This window comes from Triturus cristatus, chromosome 9 (assembly GCF_964204655.1).
Source record: "Triturus cristatus chromosome 9, aTriCri1.1, whole genome shotgun sequence".
NCBI classification, from domain to species: domain Eukaryota; kingdom Metazoa; phylum Chordata; class Amphibia; order Caudata; family Salamandridae; genus Triturus; species Triturus cristatus.
Genome location: NC_140592.1, coordinates 937,125,626 through 937,148,767, shown reverse-complemented (window position 1 = coordinate 937,148,767; position 23,142 = coordinate 937,125,626). Strand labels below are relative to the sequence as shown.

The following is a 23,142-nucleotide window of genomic DNA, read 5'->3' as shown; positions in this document are numbered from 1 at the left end:
TCCTATTAGATGACCACCTCTGAAGGGTCAGCCTCATCCTTGGCCACTCTTTGCAAACCTACCCATGCATACCCCTCGACCCAGTGCCATGTCCAATGTTGCCAGGAAGAGAAACGTCCAATAAAGATCAGGAAGCGACATACACAGGTAGGGTAGAAGGCTCTGAAGATCGACACAGTCAGCCCCATGGAGGGTCGTCTTTCCCAGTACTGACCCAGGATTTACACTGCACACCAGGTCCAGGAAGGCAGAATCCGGCAGAGCAGGCGACCGTTGCTTGGATATTGCCTGAGTCGCCGGAGGCCGTGCACGGGACAGGGCCACCACCCCCCACTCAGGTCCAGAACCTCCGGAACAGAACAGATCCACAGCCAGCTGATCGCACGTTAATATATTGTCCGGAGTGTCCAGGTGTGCGCTATTCACAGGGGCGGCCAAGACACTGTCCTCCCGTGTGCAGTGCAAGAAGTCCCAGCGTACCTGGGGACAGGCAGGCCGCAACTGTTCCAACGCTGATGTCACTCCATCGAGCTTACTCCCCAGCACCCGGGCGCCGTGAACCAAGGCGGAATGAAGGGCGCCGAGAGCTTTGAGAAGGTCACCGTACCCCAGTACAGCTCCCGGGGTTCGCTCCGCTACGCTCCTCAGAGTCGCACCCTCCCAATCCTGCTGCAACCCAGTGTACAGGATGGTGGACACTGTCCTATCAAAATGGCCGCTGGGTAGGTCCAAACCAGATCGGGACCGGGACTCAGGCACAAGCGCCTCGGGTTCCATGTCACTGGAAACAGGGTTCCGGGGGCAGGCAAATAATGTATCCGGTGTGTGGTCACGGGCCACAGTCGTCCCCACCACGGACCAGCGCCCGCGAAAATCCGGGAGCAGCCCGCAAGAATCGGGGCGAGTTACGGGCGGCGTCCGGGCAGCTCACAGCGAAGGCTGAGGCAATCGCCGGAGAGTCTTGGAGTTGCCACCTCAGGCACGCACCTGTTCCGCTACGCTTAGTGGTAGGAACGACCACGGCGAAACGTAGGCCGATATTCGGACCACTCCGGTTGTCCGACCGCACCCAGTCACCAAAGGCCGCTGTTGTTGCACTGCCGCCCGGCCATGGTGTCCACTCGAGGTCCCGGTTCCAGGGTTGCACAGGCCGCAAACTTCAGTCGGACATTTCTCCGGCGGCACCGCTGCCAGAAACTTCGGGGTCACACGATCAGTTGCCGCTCGCGTTCACAAACCCGGGCAGATAGCGCAGGCTAAGGATCTCATGCAGGATATCTGTGCGGGGTGAGGAGGTTCACGGAGCCGGGAGCCTACGCTGCCGTCCCGGTCGCCATCTTGGCTCCTCCATCGCTTACCCATTTTTAAGGTTTTTCTACCCTGGACCTTTTTAGGCCATTTAGAACCATTGTGTTTCTCTTCACACTTTACCACCCCAGGTTCGTATATCGGGGTACCCTTGTTCTCTATCAAACGCATATAGGAATAGGCCACAATGACTCAATTCGTCATCTTCGCCTCAAAAAAAAGGCTAGGAGGAAGTATATGTGTGTAATTTTATGATGTTTTAAGAATATGGCATAACTCTCTTTCACCAACCCTTGTTTGATAGAGATGAAAGAGAGCAAAACAGGGTAGCCCCATAGGCTGTCACCATATGAGTTTAAAATAGAGACTGTGCCTTTAAGAAGCTAGGGACCACCAGTATCCCATCATGCTCAGCAGGTGGCAGTTGCTTCAGTTCTTTTTGAGGCGATGCATGATAATATTTTTATCCCATGGTTACCTCTGTCCACTCCACTGGGGAGGAGGGAGGGTTGTTTAGGACTATAATGGAAATTCCCTTACGAGATACCAGGAGTTACTGGTAAGAAACTATTCCCTCTCTTGTAGGGGATTCCTATTGATAGTCATAAGCACTGAATAGAGTAACAAGCCCATCCCTACTAAAAGCAGTGGAGAAGACAGAGGATGAACTAAGGTAGCCATTAAAGCAAATAGATTTCTGAGGGAGGCCTGTCCTACTTGAGCGTCTGCTCTAGCATCAGAGTCTAGGCAATAGTGCTTGATAAATGTATGAATAAGCTCTCCACATGGTTGCTTTGCAAATATCCCGTATGCAGATATTCCTCAATATAGCAGCAGTAGCCGCTTTACCTCTCGTGGAGTGCACTTTAGGTTTAGCTGATAGAGTCTTGTTAGATTTTTGATTGCACAGTAGGATACAGGAAACTATCCATCTGGAAATTGATTTCTTGGAAGTACCTAATCCCTTACGGACCGGACCTTCGTTGATAAACAATTGGTTAGATCTGAGGATGTCACATGTCTTATCAAGATAAAACTTCAAGACACTTCTAGAGAACGAAGAGATTTTTCAGCTGGAGTAGAGGAATTCTGAAAGTATGTTGGTAATGATATGGTCTGATTAACATGGAAATCCAAAATAACCTTAGGGAGGAATTTTGGGTGAGTTCTCATCACCACTTTGCTAGAGTGAAACACTGTATGGTTCATGAGAGCATAATGCTTAGATCTCCCTAACCCTGCAGGCTGAAGTGATCACCATGAGGAAAGCAGTTTTCTATGACAGATGTTGTAGAGATACCTTGTGAATGAGCTCGAAAGGGTCCTGCATAAGCTGTGAAAGGACTACATTGAGTTCCCAGGGAGGTGAACGACACCTAATGGGAGGGAAGACTTCTTCAAACCATCTTGAAAACCCTTGATCACAGGCATTTTGAAAAAAAGAGATTTGTGAAGGACATTTTCTGTGAGAAGTAAGAGCTGCCAGGTCAACCTTTATAGAAGAGAATTGCAAACCAGATTTTGCCAAATGTAGTAAGGAAGGAAGAATTACATTTTCCTGGCAAGTTGTATGGTCTATATTCTTAGAGGAACGCCACATGGAAAATCTCTTCCATTTGAAAAGATATGCAGAACGTGTTGAAGGTCGCGTAGCCTCTTTGAGGATGTACATGCAGTCTTGTGACAGATTCAATTGTACGTACTGCACTAGCTCAGGAGCCATGCAGCCAAATTCAAGGAGGAGCGAATGGGGAGGACCATTTGGCCTCCAAACTTTGTTAGCAGGTCTGGTTTTCATGGCAGCTTGAGATGTGGACACTCTGACCATGAGTCTGGTTTTCATGGCAGCTTGAGATGTGGACACTCTGACCATGAGGAAGGTCCATGAACCATCCCTGACATGGCCACTCTGGAGCTATTAGGATCATCTTGGATTTCAAGTGGGACAGCTTGATGAGGACTCATGGATTCGGCGGAAACGTGTAGAGAAATTTGCCAAACCAGTTAATCCATGGGGGATTCCCCAGTGTCCCTGGCTGGAAGTACCTTGAGGCTAAGCTTTGACATTTTTGTGGTGGCGAACAAGTCAATGGCTGGAGTGCCCCACAGTTTGAAAATGTTTTGTATGACGTTGTTGTATAGGGCAAGTTGTATGGTCTATATTCTTAGAGGAACGCCACATGGAAAATCTCTTCCATTTGAAAAGATATGCAGAACGTGTTGAAGGTCGCGTAGCCTCTTTGAGGATGTACATGCGGTCTTGTGACAGATTCAATTGTACGTACTGCACTAGCTCAGGAGCCATGCAGCCAAATTCAAGGAGGAGCGAATGGGGAGGACCATTTGGCCTCCAAACTTTGTTAGCAGGTCTGGTTTTCATGGCAGCTTGAGATGTGGACACTCTGACCATGAGGAAGGTCCATGAACCATCCCTGACATGGCCACTCTGGAGCTATTAGAATCATCTTGGATTTCAAGTGGGACAGCTTGATGAGGACTCATGGATTCGGCGGAAACGTGTAGAGAAATTTGCCAAACCAGTTAATCCATGGGGGATTCCCCAGTGTCCCTGGCTGGAAGTACCTTGAGGCTAAGCTTTGACATTTTTTGTGGTGGCGAACAAGTCAATGGCTGGAGTGCCCCACAGTTTGAAAATGTTTTGTATGACGTTGTTGTATAATACTCACTTGTGGTTTTCTTGCAGAACTCAGTTGAAAGAGTCTACTTGAGCATTTTGGTCACCTGGAAGGTGAGTTGCCGTGATAGTCAGATCCCCGGCTATGAGCCATTAAAAGCCTGTTTGGGCCTTGTGTGACAAGAGCTACGCAAATGGTGGACGGAATGCTGAATAAATCATACATTCACCCCCATTCAAGAGATCTGGGTTAAATCCATTGTTCTTTTGCTCACCATGCCACCCCAGTTTAGACCCAGCCATATGCAAATCAGTCTTGACCCTGTGCCTCATGGGAACAGTCCAGCCCGAACTGCCAAACCAGGTCCTCCCTGGACCGGAAACAAGCATCCTGGGACCAGTTTCTGGGTATTACCCTTCATCAGCCAGGCTAGCTTGAATCCAGTGGCACAGTGAGCAAGGAAACCACGTCTGGGCATACCCATCCCACTTAGGGCGACAAGTGCTACGCAAACAAATGATGGACTGTGACCACTTGCCCTGAATTTGGAGGTGAACCATGTCGGCTCCCCATCCCAGTAGTAATGCATCCGTCACTATTGTTTGAGGACGAACCTCCTGATGAAAAGGCATTCCTTGAAGCAGGTTGGTTGGGGAGCACCAGCATTTCATTGACAGCTTTGCATGAAGGGATAGTTTTATCCTGTCTTTCCAATTGCTTGTCAGTTGGTTACACTGGTCCTCAAGACGTTCCTGCAGAGGTTGCATGTGGAGATGGGCAACAGGTGTGAGGAAGATGTAGGAGGCAATCGTGCCGAGAAGAAACAATACTGTTCTCACTGTTGTATGAGACTTTCATGCGAAAATGACACTTCTGAAGGATCAATAAGGGTCTCTCCTCTGAAGGGCACACTTTTACCTGCATTATGTGAATAGAGGCTCCCAGATAACGTAAGGTTTGAACTGAGATGAGCGTTGACATGCTGAGGATGACATGAAGCCCTTACCTTTGGAGGAGACAAGTCCAGTTGTAATGAAGCTGAGCTTTCTGAGACGTTGACGCCTTGATTAGCCAGTCGTCTAGGTATGGGTAGATGAATATTCTGTGCTTCCTGAAATGGGCAGCAACTACTGCTGTGCCCTTGGAGGATGTTCTGGGTGCTGACTTCAGGCCAAATGGAAGTTCTAGGTACTGATAATGGTCCTGCCCCACTACGAACCTCAAGAACTATCAATGTCTTCTGGCGATTGGAATAGGAAAGTATGTGTCTTGAAGGTTGATGGAACAGAGCCAATCCCCCAGTGCAATTGGGGATAGATGTGATGTAAAAACAGCACCTGGACTTTTCTCACGGAATCCATCTGTTAGCTGTTTTGAGGTCAAGTATGGGTCTGAAATCGTTCTGGTCTTTCTTCTTCACCAGAAAGTATCTGTAATAACTGCCTGTCTCATTATTTGTTAGGAACAGGTTCCACTGCCTGCTTTTCTAAAAGGATGTTGACTTTCGATCGTATCATGGGAGTTGGAAACTGGACGGCTTCGGAGGTATGGACGGTGGAGGGCTGGTGAACCCAAGACAATATATATTTTGCACAAAATTCAGAACCCAGGATTCTTGTGTTATGTTTTGCCACTCTGCCATATAATGAGAAATGCTTCCCCCCACCGGAGTGGGTAATAGAAGAGAGGGAAGTAGTAATTCAGGGTTTTGATCCTGATGGTTGTTTGCCTCCTGCTGGGTGGATCTTTACCTAGTATGCTTCTGTTGGTAACGTTGATAAGCCTGTTGGTAGTGTTGTTGGCACCCCTGCAGCCACTGAGGGGTTTGACACTTTAAAAATAGAGACAGCATTTGTAGAGCCTGAAATATTTCCGACTGCCTTCAGAAACTCAATTTCCACTTTCATTTGTGCCATTTCATCATCAGTGCGGTGAACGAAGAGGGTAGTACTGGAGAACGGGAGATTCAATATCCTCTGTTTTGAGGGATGCGAGGCGGAGCCAGGAATGCCTTCTCAGAGCGACGCTGTGGCAGTACTCATGTTCCACTAATACAGAAGAGTCTGCTGCAGCACTAATGATTCGGTTGGAAACTATTAATCCTCCATTTAGGATTTCCATTAAGTCTTCCGTTTTATCTCTAGGGAGATGTTCTGCGAACTGTTCCATGGATTCCATAGTGCCCAGTCATAACTGCCAAGAAGTTCAGTTGCGCTAGCTGCTTTAATTGTGGTTGCTGCAATGTTGCAAACTTTACGACCCACCAAGACTAACTTTTGACTCTCCTTATCGGGAGGCACTGTAGAAGTGGGGGTAGAGGCATTACGCTTTTTTGCCACTACCACAATAACTGAGTCTGGAGATGGGTCAATATGGAGAAAAGCAGGATCTTGTTCCGGGGGCGATATTTCTTTTGAATCCTCAATGGAGCTGGTTTAATTGAGGCTGGAGTTAGGAAAGATCCATAGCCGGTTCTAGGAGACCTGGCACCAGTGGCAGCAATGATCTTGATGCTGACCTGTGTCGAAGTCTCTCAAATATTACAGATGTTGTAGGAGTTAAAGTTAATATAGCAAGATTGAGTTTGCAGTTCCCCTCTCCAAGAGCTCTGAGGTGGGGAATCTGAAAGTTTTGGAGAGTACCGTCTGGTAGAAGTGGAAGATGTATCTGTGGTATGATGTCTAAACTGAGACAGTTGTAAATAGTGACGATGGCGAGAGCGCCTGGAAGATGGAGAGGAGTGCCTTGGGCTATGACGATGGCAGCTTGAATGATGGCGCGATCTGGCCTGAGATCTGGGCCTCGGTGTGGGAGTGACTGGTGCTGGTGTAGGAAGCACTGGAGGTGTTCGAGGAGGGGGTGGCGGAGGTCGAAGAGGAGGTAGAGGAGATAGTGCAGGTGAAGGAGAACATGGTTTGATCCTTGAAGAAGGGGAGTATGTTCTGGAATACTCAATCTGGTGATGAATAAATATGTCTCCTTTTTCCTTGCCTCCTGTAGCCTTGACGATGTTGAGAGTTCTCAACGTCGACTAGTCTGTATGGAGTTTTTTTGTAGTCTTCTTCCTGACATGCCCTCCAGAGACAGATGACAGGGCACAGAGCTGTGGTAGAGGACTGACAATCTCCTCACCCCGAGGTCCCATCTTCAAACTGAGTCTATTGTCTTCTTCGCCCCTCTGTACCATGGAGGAGAATTGTCTCCCTGTCCTTTAGAGTGCAGCTAGAGCGGTTCTTTCAGTGGTGACAAGACGCAGTAACATGTCTCTCTGGGAGGCAGCTAATACAAGTCTCATGAGGGTCTGTTTTAGCCTTTTCCCTCCCACATGCTGGGCATTTGTCAAATAGAGATGACATTTTCAGTCAAAATACTTGAAAAAGCCAGGGAGAGACCAAAAACGCTGACTGAATAGTTCAATAAGAATTACTTGAAAATTTGTGGAAAAAAAGCAAAAATTGGCCAAGCTCAATGATCCAGGGTCCGATCAGCAGGGACCGGAAAAAAGAACTGAAGCAACTGCCACCTGCTGAGCATGATGGGATACTGGGTTCTAAAAGGCACAGTCTCTATTTTTAACTTATACAATGACAGCCTATGGGGCTACACTGTTCTGCTCTCCTTCAGATCTATAAAAAAGGGTTTGTGAGATTTAGGCTGTCTTCTTAAAACATCATGAAATTATACATATACACTTCCCCCTGTCCCTTTTTTTAAGTACAAGATGAAGAATTGAGCCATTGTATCCTCTTTCTGTAGGCTACATAATCTTATTCCTTTTTAAGTGACTTTGCAGGCCTTCCTAAAGAAAGAAGAAAATCTACACTTAAGAAGTTATAATGAAAAAGTTCTCTGGGGTTCCCGCACGTGGGCGGGACTGTTCAATGCTTATGCCTATCAATGGAAATCCCCTACAAGAGAACCATATCTTCAAGTATGAGGGCTTGTAGCTCACTTATACACTTAAGGGATGTTATGGCTACTAAGGTGACCTTACAGGAAAGAAACTGCAAAGAACAAGAGTGCAATGGCTCCCATGAAAGTCCCATGACTCTGGTGAGGACGATGTTGAGGTTCTTGATTGGGGCAGGTGGCACCATAGGTGGGATAATATGCTTAAGGCCCTCTATGAAAGCTTTAATAACAGGGTCATCGAATAGTGTGGAGTGTTCCCTCTTCTTCAAATAAACAGCAATAGTAGCTAAATGCAGTTTAATCAAGGTGCAAACTAGCCCTGACTGTTGCAAGCATAGGAGGTAGCTTACGATGGCCTGCACCGTAGGCGTAAGGGGGTTTCAGCAGTTCAGAGCACTGCAGTGAACAAGCCATTTCCACGTAGCAGAATAGCAAGTGTGTGGAGTGGGTTTACGGACTTCATTCACTATGTCCATGCTCTTTTGAGGTGTGTTGAGATAACAAAACTCTAGGAACTCAGGAGCCCTATTGCTAGGTTGAGCTGCCTGGGGTTCTGGTGTTTGACTCTGCCCTGGTTCTGTGGGAGACAGTCTGGCAGATTAGGAAGCTCCTTGTGCAGGGCAATGGACAATTTTATAAGGGTTGAGAACCATGGTTGTCCGGCCCACATGGGGGCAACCAGGGTGAGGATAAGAGATGTTTGCCACTGTTTCCTTACTATGTACAGTAGAAATGGGAGAGGAGGAAAAGTATGCAAAGATCCCTTACTAGTTCGACCACAAAACATTGCCTATCGACTGGTGGGTGGCAACCTGAAGACAAAGCTTGGGCATTTTGAGTTTCTGCATGTGGAGAAGAGGTCTGCCTGGGACACCCCCACTTTCCCTGACGAAAGCAAGGGAATAGGAATTGTGGGTGTAGTTCCCACTCTTGGACATGTTGCTGCATCCTGCTGAGAAGGTTTGCAAATTTGTTGTCCACTTCAGACTCTGCCAGGGGATTCACTTGGCGTGGATTACCCAATGGCAAATTCGCTGAGCTAATGCGGACAGTCGAGTAGTGTGTCTCCCACCTTTGTTTTGCAGGTAAAACATGGTGATCATGTTGTCGGTTTGTAACAAAACCACCTTCCCCTGAATGTCTGTCTTACCCTGTAACCATATTTTCGTAGCATTAAGTGCTGTAGATTCACATTCTCTGCCAGCTGGTGTTGAATCCGATGTTTGCAATACGTTTTTCTTCGAAGTAGTTTGAGTCACGTGAGCCGTTGTGACTCCACCCTTTGTCCACAATGCACCAACAACACCCACCTCACATTATTTTCCACTCAGCATGAGAGTAGTGTAAGTGGAGAGTAGTGTTGAAGACAGTGCATTGTACATAGTAAAAGTTAAAGGCAAAAAATATCTGTGATCAGTGCTTACTTCCTGGCAGGAAGTTGGGAAGATAGGACTCTACTGCACTACAAGTTACAAATGATGGTTGCAGGGTAAGTAACATTTTTCATTCATAATGAGGAAGTAGATACACATGCTCGGCATAGTGGATAAACAGTCCCTCTCCAGAGTGGTGGCTATCAAGCTGATGATGGAGATGTTTGAAAAAGTGTTCTTAAGACCATTTTTCCAACTAAAGTCTACTGACGTGCAAGAACGTCAACACAATAGTGCTTGGTGAAGGTATGCGGCATTCATCAAGCAGCAGCCTTTCAGATATACGTTATAGGGATGTTATCCAAGAATACTAGGGTTGTGTGCTTTTTGCGTGTAGAGTGGGCTCTAGGGGGCACAGGGAATGTGTGCTTAATCTTGGCACAGCAATTCTGTATACATTTTAGCATCCACCTGGCAAAGCAAGCTCTAGAGATGGCACCACCCATGTGAAGTTTGGTGAAGGCTAGAAAAAGCTGAGCAGATTTTCTAAAACACTCAATTTAGTACTGGAGTAGATTTTCTAAAAGACTCAAGTGTAGTACAGAAGCACTCTCTTGACATCCAAAGTGTGAAGGGCCCTTTCTACGTTAGACTCTAGTTGTGGGAAGAAAATAGGCAGCTCAATGGTCTGGTTCACCTGGAAAGGTGAAACAACCTTGGGCAGAAATTTGGGCTCTTCTTCATATGGAAAGGTGAAACAACATTTGGCAGAAATTTGTGGTTGGTGCGACAATCTACCGTATATACTACCTTGTGAATCTGAATAAATGGTTCTTGTTATGAGTATTTGTAGAACCCGTGATCTAATGTAGTACAGTTCCCAGGTGCTGAAAGCTGGAGCAGCCTTGTCCAAACCAGGACCTGACCAAGGAAATCAGCCAGGTTTTCAGTTTCTTTCAGAATCCAGGAACTGGCATGCAGTGGCAGGTCGTTCCAGGCTTTAGGATCCAAGCAGGAGAAAGCATGATCACTGGTTCTGGGTCTGAGTATGCTGAGGACATGTGGGAGTTGCAGTCCAGCTCAACGGAGGTGTCTGGTTGATTTATGGAAGTTTATTTTAGTTTTTTCTTTACTTCCTTTACTACTTGCAAGCAAACTGTACAACAGGTAGTAATAACACATCCGTACATTAGAGTATAATGTCAGGGATGAAAAAGGAAAACAAAAATACCTCCATCCCCTCTATTGGCCCAGAAGTCAGACAGGCAATTATAAGGAAAATAACAATAACCCCAATTATGCGCCAAAAGAGAGACAGATCCTCCATTGAAACAGCTGCAAGGTGACGATAAGCGTAGTATCAGGTTCAGAGTAGCTGACTCGCAATTCTCGGACAGGCCTGCATCAGCCAGATGTTCCCATAAGTGCACAATTAGGGGAAGAAGTAGGTAAGCCTGCAGCAGACTCCATATGTCTCTGGGTCTACAAGTGGGCGGCAAGAATTTGGCATATAGGTCCAATGGTTCATTGGAGTATAGATGGGAATTAAACCATTGCTTATATTTAGTGGGGCTTCTTTTGACCCAGCAACAGACCATCTGTCTCTTACCCAGCAGGAGCGCCAAGGCAAGAAATATTTAATGTGGCGTGGATATTCCTGCTACCCACCCCAACAGAGCGATCTTGGGGGTTATGGAGATTTCCGCTTCAACCATATTAGACAGTGTAGTTATCACTTTGATCCAGTATGCGAGCACTCTACCGTACTGCAAGGCTAAATACTAAAAACACAGTCTCAGACATACCACATCTCTCACAATTAGATTTCTCTTTTATGCCAAACTTCCACAGTGCTAGAGGGGCATAGTATGCTCTCTAGAGAAATTTTAAACAAGTGATGTGAAGCTGCTCGGAAATATCATGCCAGTCTGAGCACAGCAGAACCTCCACAACTCCTCTGGCAACTCCAATCCAAACTCCTCTTACCAGCTCCATCAAGTTGGTCTGAGTGACCACGAGGTCTCCTCCTGAGCTGATCAGTACAGACTTCAATTTTTTTTTTTTTTACAGTTTTATATAGCGCAAACTTGACCCAAATCGGGTATCAGAGCGCTTTACATAGCACCAGTTGCATTACATGAGGACACATTCATTTTTGTTAGGCACTAGGAGATTAAGTGATTTGCCCAGAATCACAGGATGTTCAGCGTCATTGCCGAGACTCGAACGCAGTTCCCCAGATTCCAGGTCGACCGCTCTAGCCGTTAGGCCAACTCCTCTCCCCAATTGAGATTAGATTCTTAGTGGAGATGGCTGTTAAAAGTGTCCCCAAAGTTCGGAAAGGTACAGGCTCAGAGGGGAATTGGGGCACAGCCTTTTTACTAAATTCCTGCACCTGATAATACATAAACACAGCTAAAGGGGTATAAGGAGAATCTCCCTTGAAATTCACTAATGTAATGAAAGAACCCTTACTACACAGATCGCCTCAATGTAGCAGGCCTCTGTTAGTCAGCTAGGATATAGCCTTAGCTTCGTGCCGTACTGGCAGGAGCGGATAATAGCTTAGTGACAATTGAGAGTAGACGAACTTACCACATGTGGCAATTGTGCAAGCGGTAGTGGGTATTGAGTGGCTGCGGCCAGAGGAAGGTGTGACAATTAGTGTTTGTAGAGGGACCGGAGCCTCCCCGTCTTTTTCATTTGTAAGATGTGTTAAGTAAGGGAATGGCTGAAATCAATAATAGACAAAGTGAGCCTGATCACTCAAGTAGTATAATTCCGGACCAGGGGCTTTAACACCTCCTGGAAGGCCATTCCTCAGCTCTAAGCTATGGAACAATCTGCTGTGACACCTGAGATCCTGCACCTCGCTGCCCTCTTTTCACAGACAACTAAATACGTGACTGTTTTGAATCCATATGAGCTGGGATTTACTTTATCTGTAGCTATAAGCCTGGGAAACTCAGATTGGGTAGCTGTCTGGGCTATATAAGCATTTAACATAATTGATGAAAGGGTAACATGAGTGTCTTCCACTTAATTCTGGGCTGCTTGCCCTCCCATGTCAATTTAGTCAGTTGAGTTCATAGCAAGTGGAAAAAGGCCTTATTGAGAGTACTGGTTTGTTTACAAACAAAGTACTTTAACCCCTTCGCTGCTGCGGACATTCCGCTGCAGCGCTGGGGGGGGCAGGGGGGCAGCGCGGCGGGCCTGTGCTCATGACGGAGCCGCTCCGTCATGAGCCACAGTTGAGCTGTGCTCATGACGGAACGGTTCCGTCATGACTCCGCCCATTTGCGTTGTCGCCCCGCACAGGCGGGGAAACAGCGCCGCGCAGGCGGAGCGGCCGCCGGCAGGATTGTCATGACGGAACCGTTCCGTCATGAGCACACGACAACCGTGGCTCATGACGGAACGGTTCCGTCATGAGCAGGGAAGGGGTTAAGGAGGATGACCATCTTGATAAGCTCTACTCTGCTGGTGAGAGAAAGTGGTAGGAACATCCAGCACGTTATGTGCTCAGGAAGCTGGTCCATCACAACACCATGGCTTTACCTCATGACCACATACATATCTTGACTGACCCATACACCCAAGTATTTTAGAGACTTGCTGCAACATTTCAGCAGGAAGTCTGGTGTGAATCTAAGTGTACTAGTAGTGAGAGGGAATATCTGAGATTTAAACTGTTACACCCGACAGCAACAAATTTGATGTATCCTGTCATGATCATGTTGAGGCATCCAGGGGGTTCCTAACATAAAGGGTCATATCGTCCACACACAAAATGAGGACATAGCAGCTGGTATTACGAAACACAAAATGAGGACATAGCCACTGGTATTACGAAACGCGTGTTCTGAATAGTGTTGGTCGGGTTTTTGAGCGAGGGGCTCCAGTGCTAGAGCGGAGAGGCGAGAGAGGGCAGCCCAGGTTCGTGAGACAGAAATAGGTGATGCAGTGACTCCATTTACCTGAAATCTCGTCACCTAAGAAGAATACAAAATCATAATCCAGCCCTGGATCTGTTTAGGCAAGCCCATTTTGCACAGTATACTGAACAGAAATTAATTCCCATGGTAGCTAATGAAATGCACTAGAGGCATCCAAAAAGGCAGCAACAGCATGAAGAACCGGATACAAATTTCAGCAGGGCAAAGAGTGTGCAGATTATGAGCTGTAGAAAGGCCTGGAATAAACACAGACTGGTTCAGTCTCATCAGGTCGGGCACAATAAGTGTTAAACGGTTGGCTATTCATTAGGCGAGGATTTCGAAATGACAGTTCAGAATCAAAAGTGGTCTGTAGGACTCGCATTAACATGCTGGCTTCCCTTGCTTCTTGAGTGGAATGATGATCCCTCTCATTGACGGGGGAGCACTCTCCATGTTCGGGCCTCTTCGTAGACAGCTAACAAGTGCAGGGCTATAAGAGCAGGATAATGCTTATAAAATTCCCCCAACAGCCCATCAGAGCCCGGCGCTTTGCTGGCAGGGAGCTCCCTGATAACCGCTCCAACTTCTTCAAGGTTGAAAGGTTGTGCAAGAAAAAGGCAATGAGCATACACCAAGTCAGCCGAGAGCACGGTCATCTAAATAGTCCGCAATTTGAGACGGGATGCATGAGCCCATGGAGGTATACAAAGTCTGATAGTTTTGCGAAAAAGCAGTCAATATACAAATAGTATCCTGGTGCCTCAACCTAGTCACATCCTCCATTTCAAATACTTCATTAGCTGCCCAGAGGCAGATGATCATGTCAGTTAGTGACTTGCCACAGTGCTTTCTCTTTCCATAAGCACGAGCCTGTGCATACTTGCTATGGAACTTGGACTCCCTTTCCACCACTTCATTAAATTCAAAGTTTGTCTATGATCTGCTCAAACAATGGTCGGTTATGCCCCTGGGTAAGATACTGTTCCAATCCTCTGAGCTCTCCCTCCATGCAAGTTAGATAAGCTGAAAGACTTCAGGATTTCGTTATGCTTGGCTATGCACCTACCCCTGATCATACACTCTGTGGGTGATGGGGACCTGGCAGCTGCGCTGTTCGCTTAAGGTATTGAGAAAGCGTTCAACACGCTAAACTAGGAGTATCTCTCTGAAGTACCGAGGAGGATTGGACTGGGGTCACATTTTCTGTCCTGGGTGCGCTTACTATATGCTCAGCTGGTTGAGCAAGTTTGCACCGGCAGGTGATGTCCACTGCATAAACATCAAGAGAGGCACGAGACAGGGGTGTTCCTTGTTGCCGCTCCTTTTTGCTTTGGCGATGGAAACTTTGGCGATTTGGCTATGCCGGGACATGGTTGCCTGGCGTATAGAGTTGGAGGGCAACACTCACATTGTATCGCTTTATGCTGAGGTACACACCCAGATGGGTCATGGGTTGTTTCTGCAGGTTATGACTGACTTTGGTGTGGTGTCGGGCCTACAGGTTAATAAGCATAAAACAGTAATTTTCCTTTGTGCAGACCAGGCTAGTCTCCCCGTGATTGGGCTCCGGTGGTAGACGGAATACTTCCGCTATCTGGGGATACAGGTGGCTCCTACTTTAGAGGCTCGCTACCGGCTCAACATGGGATGGGTAATGGGGGGCCTGGAGGCATTCATCCATTTTTGGATTTGCTTGCCTTTGTCTGTGATGGGCAGATTAGCCCTTCCCAAGATGGTATTGCTACCGCAATGCCTGAACGTACTACAGAACGCCATGTGTAATATCCCGAGATCTACATTTGCTAAACTGAACAGTCTGTTGGTGTCCCTCATGTGGGCTGAAAAGAGGAGCAGGGTAAAGTTGGACATACTGAAGTTGGACGTGGAGCTGGGGGGACTGGGGCTACCGGACTTGCAGACTGATGCACTATGCAGCAGAGTGGGACATGGAAGGTTCGAATGAGGAAAAGGTACTGCTTGTTGGCTGGGGAGCGGATCCCTGCATGAGATAGGGATTGTCCTTTTATTGTTCGGCAAGTGACTGAGGCCTGGGAGCAGTCGGTTGTAAGGGTGCTGCGAAGTGTGCCATATGCAAAACTACTACCCCTCGGCAGGCTGCGGCCTTTTAGGCAGATGCAGGCGCCAATGAATATGACGGAGTGGTCCGAGGGGGATGCACCATGGCTGGGGATCTGTATCTGAACTGCACTTTCCTCACAATGGGGGAGACACATGATCTGTTTCAGCTGCAGCAGGGTCAGTTTCTGCAATGTGCAAAGATGTCCCATACGGCTCGCGAGATCTGGACGCAGTTCCCAGGCAAGCCGCTGGAGTCTCGGACACTACAACTCATATTGGAACCTGGCTCCACTAGGGGTTTGATATCCCGTATTTACAAAGCTCTCAACGGGGATCGACAGGTTGACATGACGGCGGTTCGGGACAGATGGACGGATGACTTTCTGAGCCACTTTTGAAGGGGGCCTGGAAAAGAGCCTTTGCTCAGGTCCGAGAAGAGAATAGTAACACGTGGTTTAAAACGGGAAACAAACTTTACAACGCAGTCATTACATCGCACTACCTTTACATAGCAGTCATTCCATCGCAACATCCTTTACATCGCATGTCATTACAGCACAGCCATTACATCGCATGTCACTACAACGCATGTCACTACAACACATGTCATTACAACGCAGGCATTACATCACAAGTCATTACAATGCATACCATTCCAATGCATAATCCCCTTACACTATCCAACACTTACCCTACTGTTGCACTCACTGGAGTTAGAATACTAATTTTTACCCCTAAACTATCACAACACTTACCCTACTGTTGCACTCACTGGAGTTAGAATAGTAATTATTACCCCTATACTATCCAACACTTACCTTAAATGCGATGTAATGGTATGCATTGTAATGGTATGCGTTGTAAAGGTATAATGCGATGTAATGGAATGCGTTGTAAAGGTAGTTTCGGAAAATGCGACGTAACGGCATGCAATGTAAAAGAATGCGTTGTAAAGGATGTTGCGATGTAAAAACTGCGTTGTAAAGGCATGCATTGTAAATGCATGCGTTGTAACGTCATACATTCGTTGAAAACATACCCAGTTTTACTACTTGCATCACACTTATTTGACTCTTCAAAGGCTGCATAGGATCCGCTTGTCGCGTTTGGCTCTCTGCCGCAGATGTGGGACAGATCAGACGACCGGTCTCCATAAGAGTTGGGAATATAACAAACTACAGAGCTACTGGGCAGAGGTCCTGAGAGTACTGCGAGAGTTCACACATATTCAGGTGGCCACCTCGGTTACACACCATCTGTTGTGTGCTCACGACCCTCAAAAAAGGGGCTAAGATGAGGCACGGTTTGCGCTACTGGGACTGGTGCTGGCTAAGCAACGTATAGCTATCCACTGGACACAGTCCAGCCTGCCAACCATCTGGAAATGGATGGCGGACATGCATTAATGGGAAGTGGCAGAGGAAAGAAGGTTACGAGCGGTGAGCACTGATGAGAATGCAGAACAGAACTAGGTGTTCTGGGGTGAGTTGGAGGCATGGGTGCCTCTCCCATGGTTAATCAGGATGCAGAAGGAGCAGATCCTATTGTGAGTGTATAGGGAGATCTCTCCAGTGTATTCCTGGATAAGTGCAGGTATGCATATAAGTGGCGGGTTGCCAGTACTTATTGATGCGGGGACTGCGACTGTTGTTTCGCAATCCCTCCTTTTCTCCCGCCTTCTCCACCCCTCCGCCTACCCCTACCTTTGATCCATCTTCTGCCTGCTGTACTAGAGACCCATTGTTGCTGCTTAGTTTTCATTTAGTTTTACAGTTTGTTTACTGTACAAATATGTGCATCCTGTGACAATAAGTGAGTCTGACTATTGCTGAATTGGTCCTTCCCTAGCGGATAGATGCTGATAGTATATAGATTGTGGTAGAGACAGGATGTTCAATAACTCATTTATATGGGGTGGCTACTGCTGTGCACGGTTACATATGCCACAGTCGGGATGTGATAGGATGCCATGTCTTGTACTATGTTTTTCTTCAATAAAAACATGTTTAAAAAAAAAAAAAAAAAATATATATATATATATATATATATATATATATATATATTTTTCAAGGTTGCCCTGCATAGAGAAACGCACTCCTCCAGCTGACGGAACCAATCCTTTATTATTCAAGAAACAGGAGTTCAACTCCGGATATGTTTTGTCCATTAGCCTAATGCATTTCGGAGCGATCGCGCTCCTTCTTCAGAGGCGGATTGTCAGCACATCCGAATCAAGGTTCCCACAATACCCTGCGCTGCCGCACCAATTTCAAGGCCTCAGGTGTGCCATATTTGCAGTGCACGCTGGGAGTTGTGGTTTGATAACCGCTTGTTGCCTCCAGTGGCCGTGAGCTGACAATATATTGTTTGGACTGCTTTTTGCCCTCCAGTGGGCCCCGGGGTTGAATGCCTGTTTCGCCATGAAGAGACAGCTGCGCCGTTAATTCCTGCCCATTTTCAGGTAAGACGATCCCCAGAAGATGAAGGGGGCGGTGCAGTCTTCTCCGCGGCTGGACCTGCCGCGTAACATCTTTTTCAAGGTTGCCCTGCATAGAGAAACGCACTCCTCCAGCTGTCGGAACCAATCCTTTATTATTCAAGAAACAGGAGTTCAACTCCGGATATGTTTTGTCCATTAGCCTAATGCATTTCGGAGCGATCGCGCTCCTTCTTCAGAGGCGGATTGTCAGCACATCCGAATCAAGGTTCCCACAATACCCTGCGCTGCCGCACCAATTTCAAGGCCTCAGGTGTGCCATATTTGCAGTGCACGCTGGGAGTTGTGGTTTGATAACCGCTTGTTGCCTCCAGTGGCCGTGAGCTGACAATATATTGTTTGGACTGCTTTTTGCCCTCCAGTGGGCCCCGGGGTTGAATGCCTGTTTCGCCATGAAGAGACAGCTGCGCCGTTAATTCCTGCCCATTTTCAGGTAAGACGATCCCCAGAAGATGAAGGGGGCGGTGCAGTCTTCTCCGCGGCTGGACCTGCCGCGTAACATCTTTTTCAAGGTTGCCCTGCATAGAGAAACGCACTCCTCCAGCTGTCGGAACCAATCCTTTATTATTCAAGAAACAGGAGTTCAACTCCGGATATGTTTTGTCCATTAGCCTAATGCATTTCGGAGCGATCGCGCTCCTTCTTCAGAGGCGGATTGTCAGCACATCCGAATCAAGGTTCCCACAATACCCTGCGCTGCCGCACCAATTTCAAGGCCTCAGGTGTGCCATATTTGCAGTGCACGCTGGGAGTTGTGGTTTGATAACCGCTTGTTGCCTCCAGTGGCCGTGAGCTGACAATATATTGTTTGGACTGCACCGCCCCCTTCATCTTCTGGGGATCGTCTTACCTGAAAATGGGCAGGAATTAACGGCGCAGCTGTCTCTTCATGGCGAAACAGGCATTCAACCCCGGGGCCCACTGGAGGGCAAAAAGCAGTCCAAACAATATATTGTCAGCTCACGGCCACTGGAGGCAACAAGCGGTTATCAAACCACAACTCCCAGCGTGCACTGCAAATATGGCACACCTGAGGCCTTGAAATTGGTGCGGCAGCGCAGGGTATTGTGGGAACCTTGATTCGGATGTGCTGACAATCCGCCTCTGAAGAAGGAGCGCGATCGCTCCGAAATGCATTAGGCTAATGGACAAAACATATCCGGAGTTGAACTCCTGTTTCTTGAATAATAAAGGATTGGTTCCGACAGCTGGAGGAGTGCGTTTCTCTATGCAGGGCAACCTTGAAAAAAAAAAAAATATATATATATATATATATATATATATACACGTTTTTTGTTTTCACACACCGTGGGATCAACGTGGGAAACAAACATTATTTTGTGGATGTGTTAATCAGTAGTTCCCTGATTATACTGATTAAAAGTTATTCTTGGATTGAGACAATGTGGTTTCTGTTCTTTAGACTTTTTAAAAGTTGGAAAGAATGCCATTAATACAACTTTGTCCAAAAATAACAGTTTCAATTACATCTCTCATTTAGAAAATACAACAATGGAGTAGTGAGGCAGAGAGGTCCTGCAATTCTATCAGTCTTTACAGGTGACTGCAACTTGCATTTTTTTTTCATTGTAACAAAAGGACGACTATGTTAGACCTTGAACAGCACCCCAGATGAGAACTTGCAGACTAGATTAACGTCCTCCAGAAAAGCTTTCAAAGAATCAATTGATTCTAGTTATTCAATTGCTTCGGAAGCTAAAGCACCTTAAAACGGAATCATTGGTCAGAAAAGAAAATACGAGTTGGCATGGCCAACAGTTAGCATCCAAAGTGCCTGTATTCAGTACCTTCTCCAATAGAAACAGAACAAAATTGAGGATGTTTAAGATCCTCCATGGCAAGGGGTCTAAAGAATGCTCTTCAGCCATCAGACAAAGACAGGTGATTTTCTGCAATAAACCACTGTTGAAGGAAGATAGCTGGCATATAACAAAGCACAAAGGACCTCCTGCGCTATATCATACTTGCCTCTCAAGTGATGGGCTAGAAGTTGTAGCAAGGCCACATTTGGGTGCAGCACTTGGCCTTTGCACTACGCCAGAAGGATGCCTGAGAAAGGAGCTGCCTGGAGGGCTTACAACTCCGCAGCAAAACATATGGGCACCACGGGCTTTGAGCACAATCTGGGGTTTTCATAGTAATGTGCTAGTTGTGTCGCTTTCCTTCCACCACCTCTCAGCAGACTTCAACGCTGTGTATCTTAACATCCTCGCGTTGAGGCTGGGAGAGGTGGAAAGCAGAAGTTAAACCTTAGAATGGATTCAGTCTTTTTTTTTTATCACAAACCTAATCAGACAACATTCAAACATGCTTTCAGATGGACAGTGAGCTCTGTCTTATGAAGCATTCCCCCGAGGATCGTCACTATGCTTTTCAACTTCTACATAATTCCCATGGCTAAGCTTATTAGAATATACTATCTGACGTGTATAAGCTATGTGGATGACACTCACCTGATTAACAGGCTTGACAACAACATTGGCTCGTCTCGCCTCAACTAACATTCACATTTCAGGGTAGTAGCAGATTGGACGTCAACTAATGTCAATCTTAATTCAGGCAAAACCTAAGGTCATGGTCCTAGATAGCCATCCTTCTGTATGGGCGTTCATCTGCTGGCCCAATATTCTGGGTCAATGTGCACCCCCCACCACAACTGTGAAGAATATTGGGAGTCCTGTTGGATGATATGCTCTGTTTCAAACTGCAGACATCTAAACATATCTAAAGTCTCGGCAAACCGTGAAAAAGAAAAACCTTTACTCTAACATCCAAGCACTTACTTGGTGTATACTCGATTATACAAATGTCCTATAGCTTGATCTTATTGCGTGTACAACCCACCATCTTCTAACTGAGCAGAATGCAGCAGCCTAATTGCTTCTCTATCAGCTGAATCACTCACCCTTTTAAAGCCACATTTCAGCTTTACATTGGCTTACAATCAAGTTTTTGCATTTGTTTTAAAGCCTTACGCAACAATGTCCCATTAGTCATTTATTATGTTCTCCTGGCATGTGCCTTCTCACCCTCTAAGGTCTTTCACAACTCTATTAGAATTCACTAAGATCTTTTTCTCATCTGGTCCCAAAAGTCTTGAAATCCCTCCCTCCAAAGAAAAGATAAGATTTAAACTATCATGATGCAGGGATAACGTATGTACACTGAATCAGTTGCGACTGTGTTTACTTTCCTTTTTTGTCACATGCCTGCCCTACTTCTGTGGATTGATGTCTCACTAATCTGCATGTCTACCTCTTCTTTGCATTTGTTCTTTTCAGTGGATATCCATCTCTTTGTGCAACTCTTTTTGCTGAGCCTAAGTTTCCATACAGAGCTTCTGCATGCTTTCCTCTGTCCCGGTCTCTCTCTGCCGCTGCTTCTTTTCCTCTGTCCATTCCTGTATGTGTCCAATCTGTCTCGCCACCAACAGCCTTTTTCTCTATCCTTCCCTATTCTATCTAGCCCCTAACTGCCTCTTTGTAATTACATGGCTTTTTGTTGTGATGGATTATTTATTAAATTTTTTATATAGTGCAAACTCGGCCCAGCGGCATTAGAACACTTTACATGAGCACCACATTCGGTTACACAAGGTCTGATTAAGTGATTTAACCTGGATCACAGGATATGGAGCAGACGCCAGGTCTCAAACCTGGTTTACCAGTTCCAAATTCTGCAGCTCTGGCTATTATCTCCCCCCTGCATCTATGTATAGCCCAAGCTCTATTTGTTTTTATGTTTCGCATTATTTTCTGCCACTTTGTATCATAAGTATGTTAATTCTTGTCTGTCTCTGTCCTTTTTCTACCTGCATCTCAATATGTCTCTGGTCTTATCTCCTTGTGTCCTCATCACATGACTTTGCAATATGCAAGCGTGACCATCTCTGACTCTTCCTATTCCTGGGACGTCACAGTCACACAATTAGTTCTGCTAACAGAAGAGAGGCACCACTTACTTTCTTATGTTTTTTTATGGCTCCATGATGAGCATGTTTTGGAATGCGTTTGGCACTGGTACGGCAAGTGGATATTTCAAAACCACTGGTTTCCACCACTCACACCTACTTGTACCCCTGTTACCAGGCAGGCTTCAACCAAACATCAAGAAGATGAAATGGTTTGAGGCTGCCCGAATAGTCTCCTTATTAATGAATGAATCCTTTAGTTAAGGTTAGGGAGCAAACACGGACCATATAAATGCCAGCCTGCATTCTGGAATGTGTTTTCATTTTAAGTATAGAAACAGAATATGCCAAATCAAAAATTATGTTCCCACCAGAAGACGCCAACTTCAACCACTATGCCAGCATGTAACATCTCTCAGTCAACTAAGAGACTAACACCAAAAAGATGCTTATAAAAAGTTAATACATTCGAGATGTCAACACTGTAACTTTGCAGCCTTCAATGCAACTCACAAAATAGCAAAATGGACCGTTTGATCAAAAGCCATGAACATGTGGACATTTCTTACCCTACTAGATTGAACAAGGATATTACATCAAGGCATAGACAAAAGAGAAGCTGGACGTGTAGATCTGATACAAAAGATGATACTTTAATGTGGAACACTGGAAATGGATGATATTACAAAAAGGAAACACTGTAGGAAAAGAACACCATACCTGGATCAATCCCCAGTGCATTTGAACTTGTAGTTGGCGTCTCATGTAGATCCTCTGTCTGGGCTTGCTGCTGCTGTTGCTGCCTGAATAAAATGGACAATGTAACTAAACCAATACAAAACATTTTTTCAAGACCATAACCGTAGAAAATATTGCAGAAATGGCTCCACATTATTTCTACAGGAATATCCAGTCAATAATTTTACAAGATGCAGTTTCTATGCTTCCTATGGCATCAAAAACATCATCAGGTCAATATGAAAATTGACTTGTAACACCGTAAAACCTCATGCCCCATCTCAGAATAAATAAAATGTAGACATTTTCCTTTTCCCTAGAATACCCAAAAATAAACTGATCTAACCGCTAACATAAAACTAAGTAAATTGAAAATACTTTTGTAACAATTTCTATCTAGGGGAAGGATTAGGTACCTGCGCTTTAAAAAAAAAAGAAAAATCCACGATTAATGGAACTCTGTTCCTGTTTTACCATTATCTGCTGTGTAATATTAACTGGCAAGGCTACAGATGCACTGCTTTCCTTTTGTCACCAAGAGTGGACTAAATTGGAAGGAAAACGTGGGACATGTAGAACACCTCCATCTATTCAAAATGTTCATGAAAGTGTCTATTTAGAGGACCTACTTGGGCACAGCACCTGTCTAGCGTGTTTCAGTTCCTTAAAAGGACCATTTCACTAATGAGTACATCAAAATAATCCAACTAGGAATAATAATGCACAGATT

At 46.0% G+C, this 23,142-nt stretch overlaps 1 protein-coding gene across 1 annotated transcript in view; it reads right to left on the bottom strand.

Annotated features, from left to right (window-relative positions):
- Positions 1-23,142, bottom strand: part of ATXN3 (ataxin 3) — a 383,732-nt gene that overhangs the window by 16,893 nt on the left and 343,697 nt on the right. Inside the window, exon 10 of the mRNA XM_085626512.1 lies at positions 22,395-22,477. Coding sequence (XP_085482638.1) covers positions 22,395-22,477 — 83 coding nt within the window. The remainder of the gene's footprint in view (positions 1-22,394; positions 22,478-23,142) is intronic.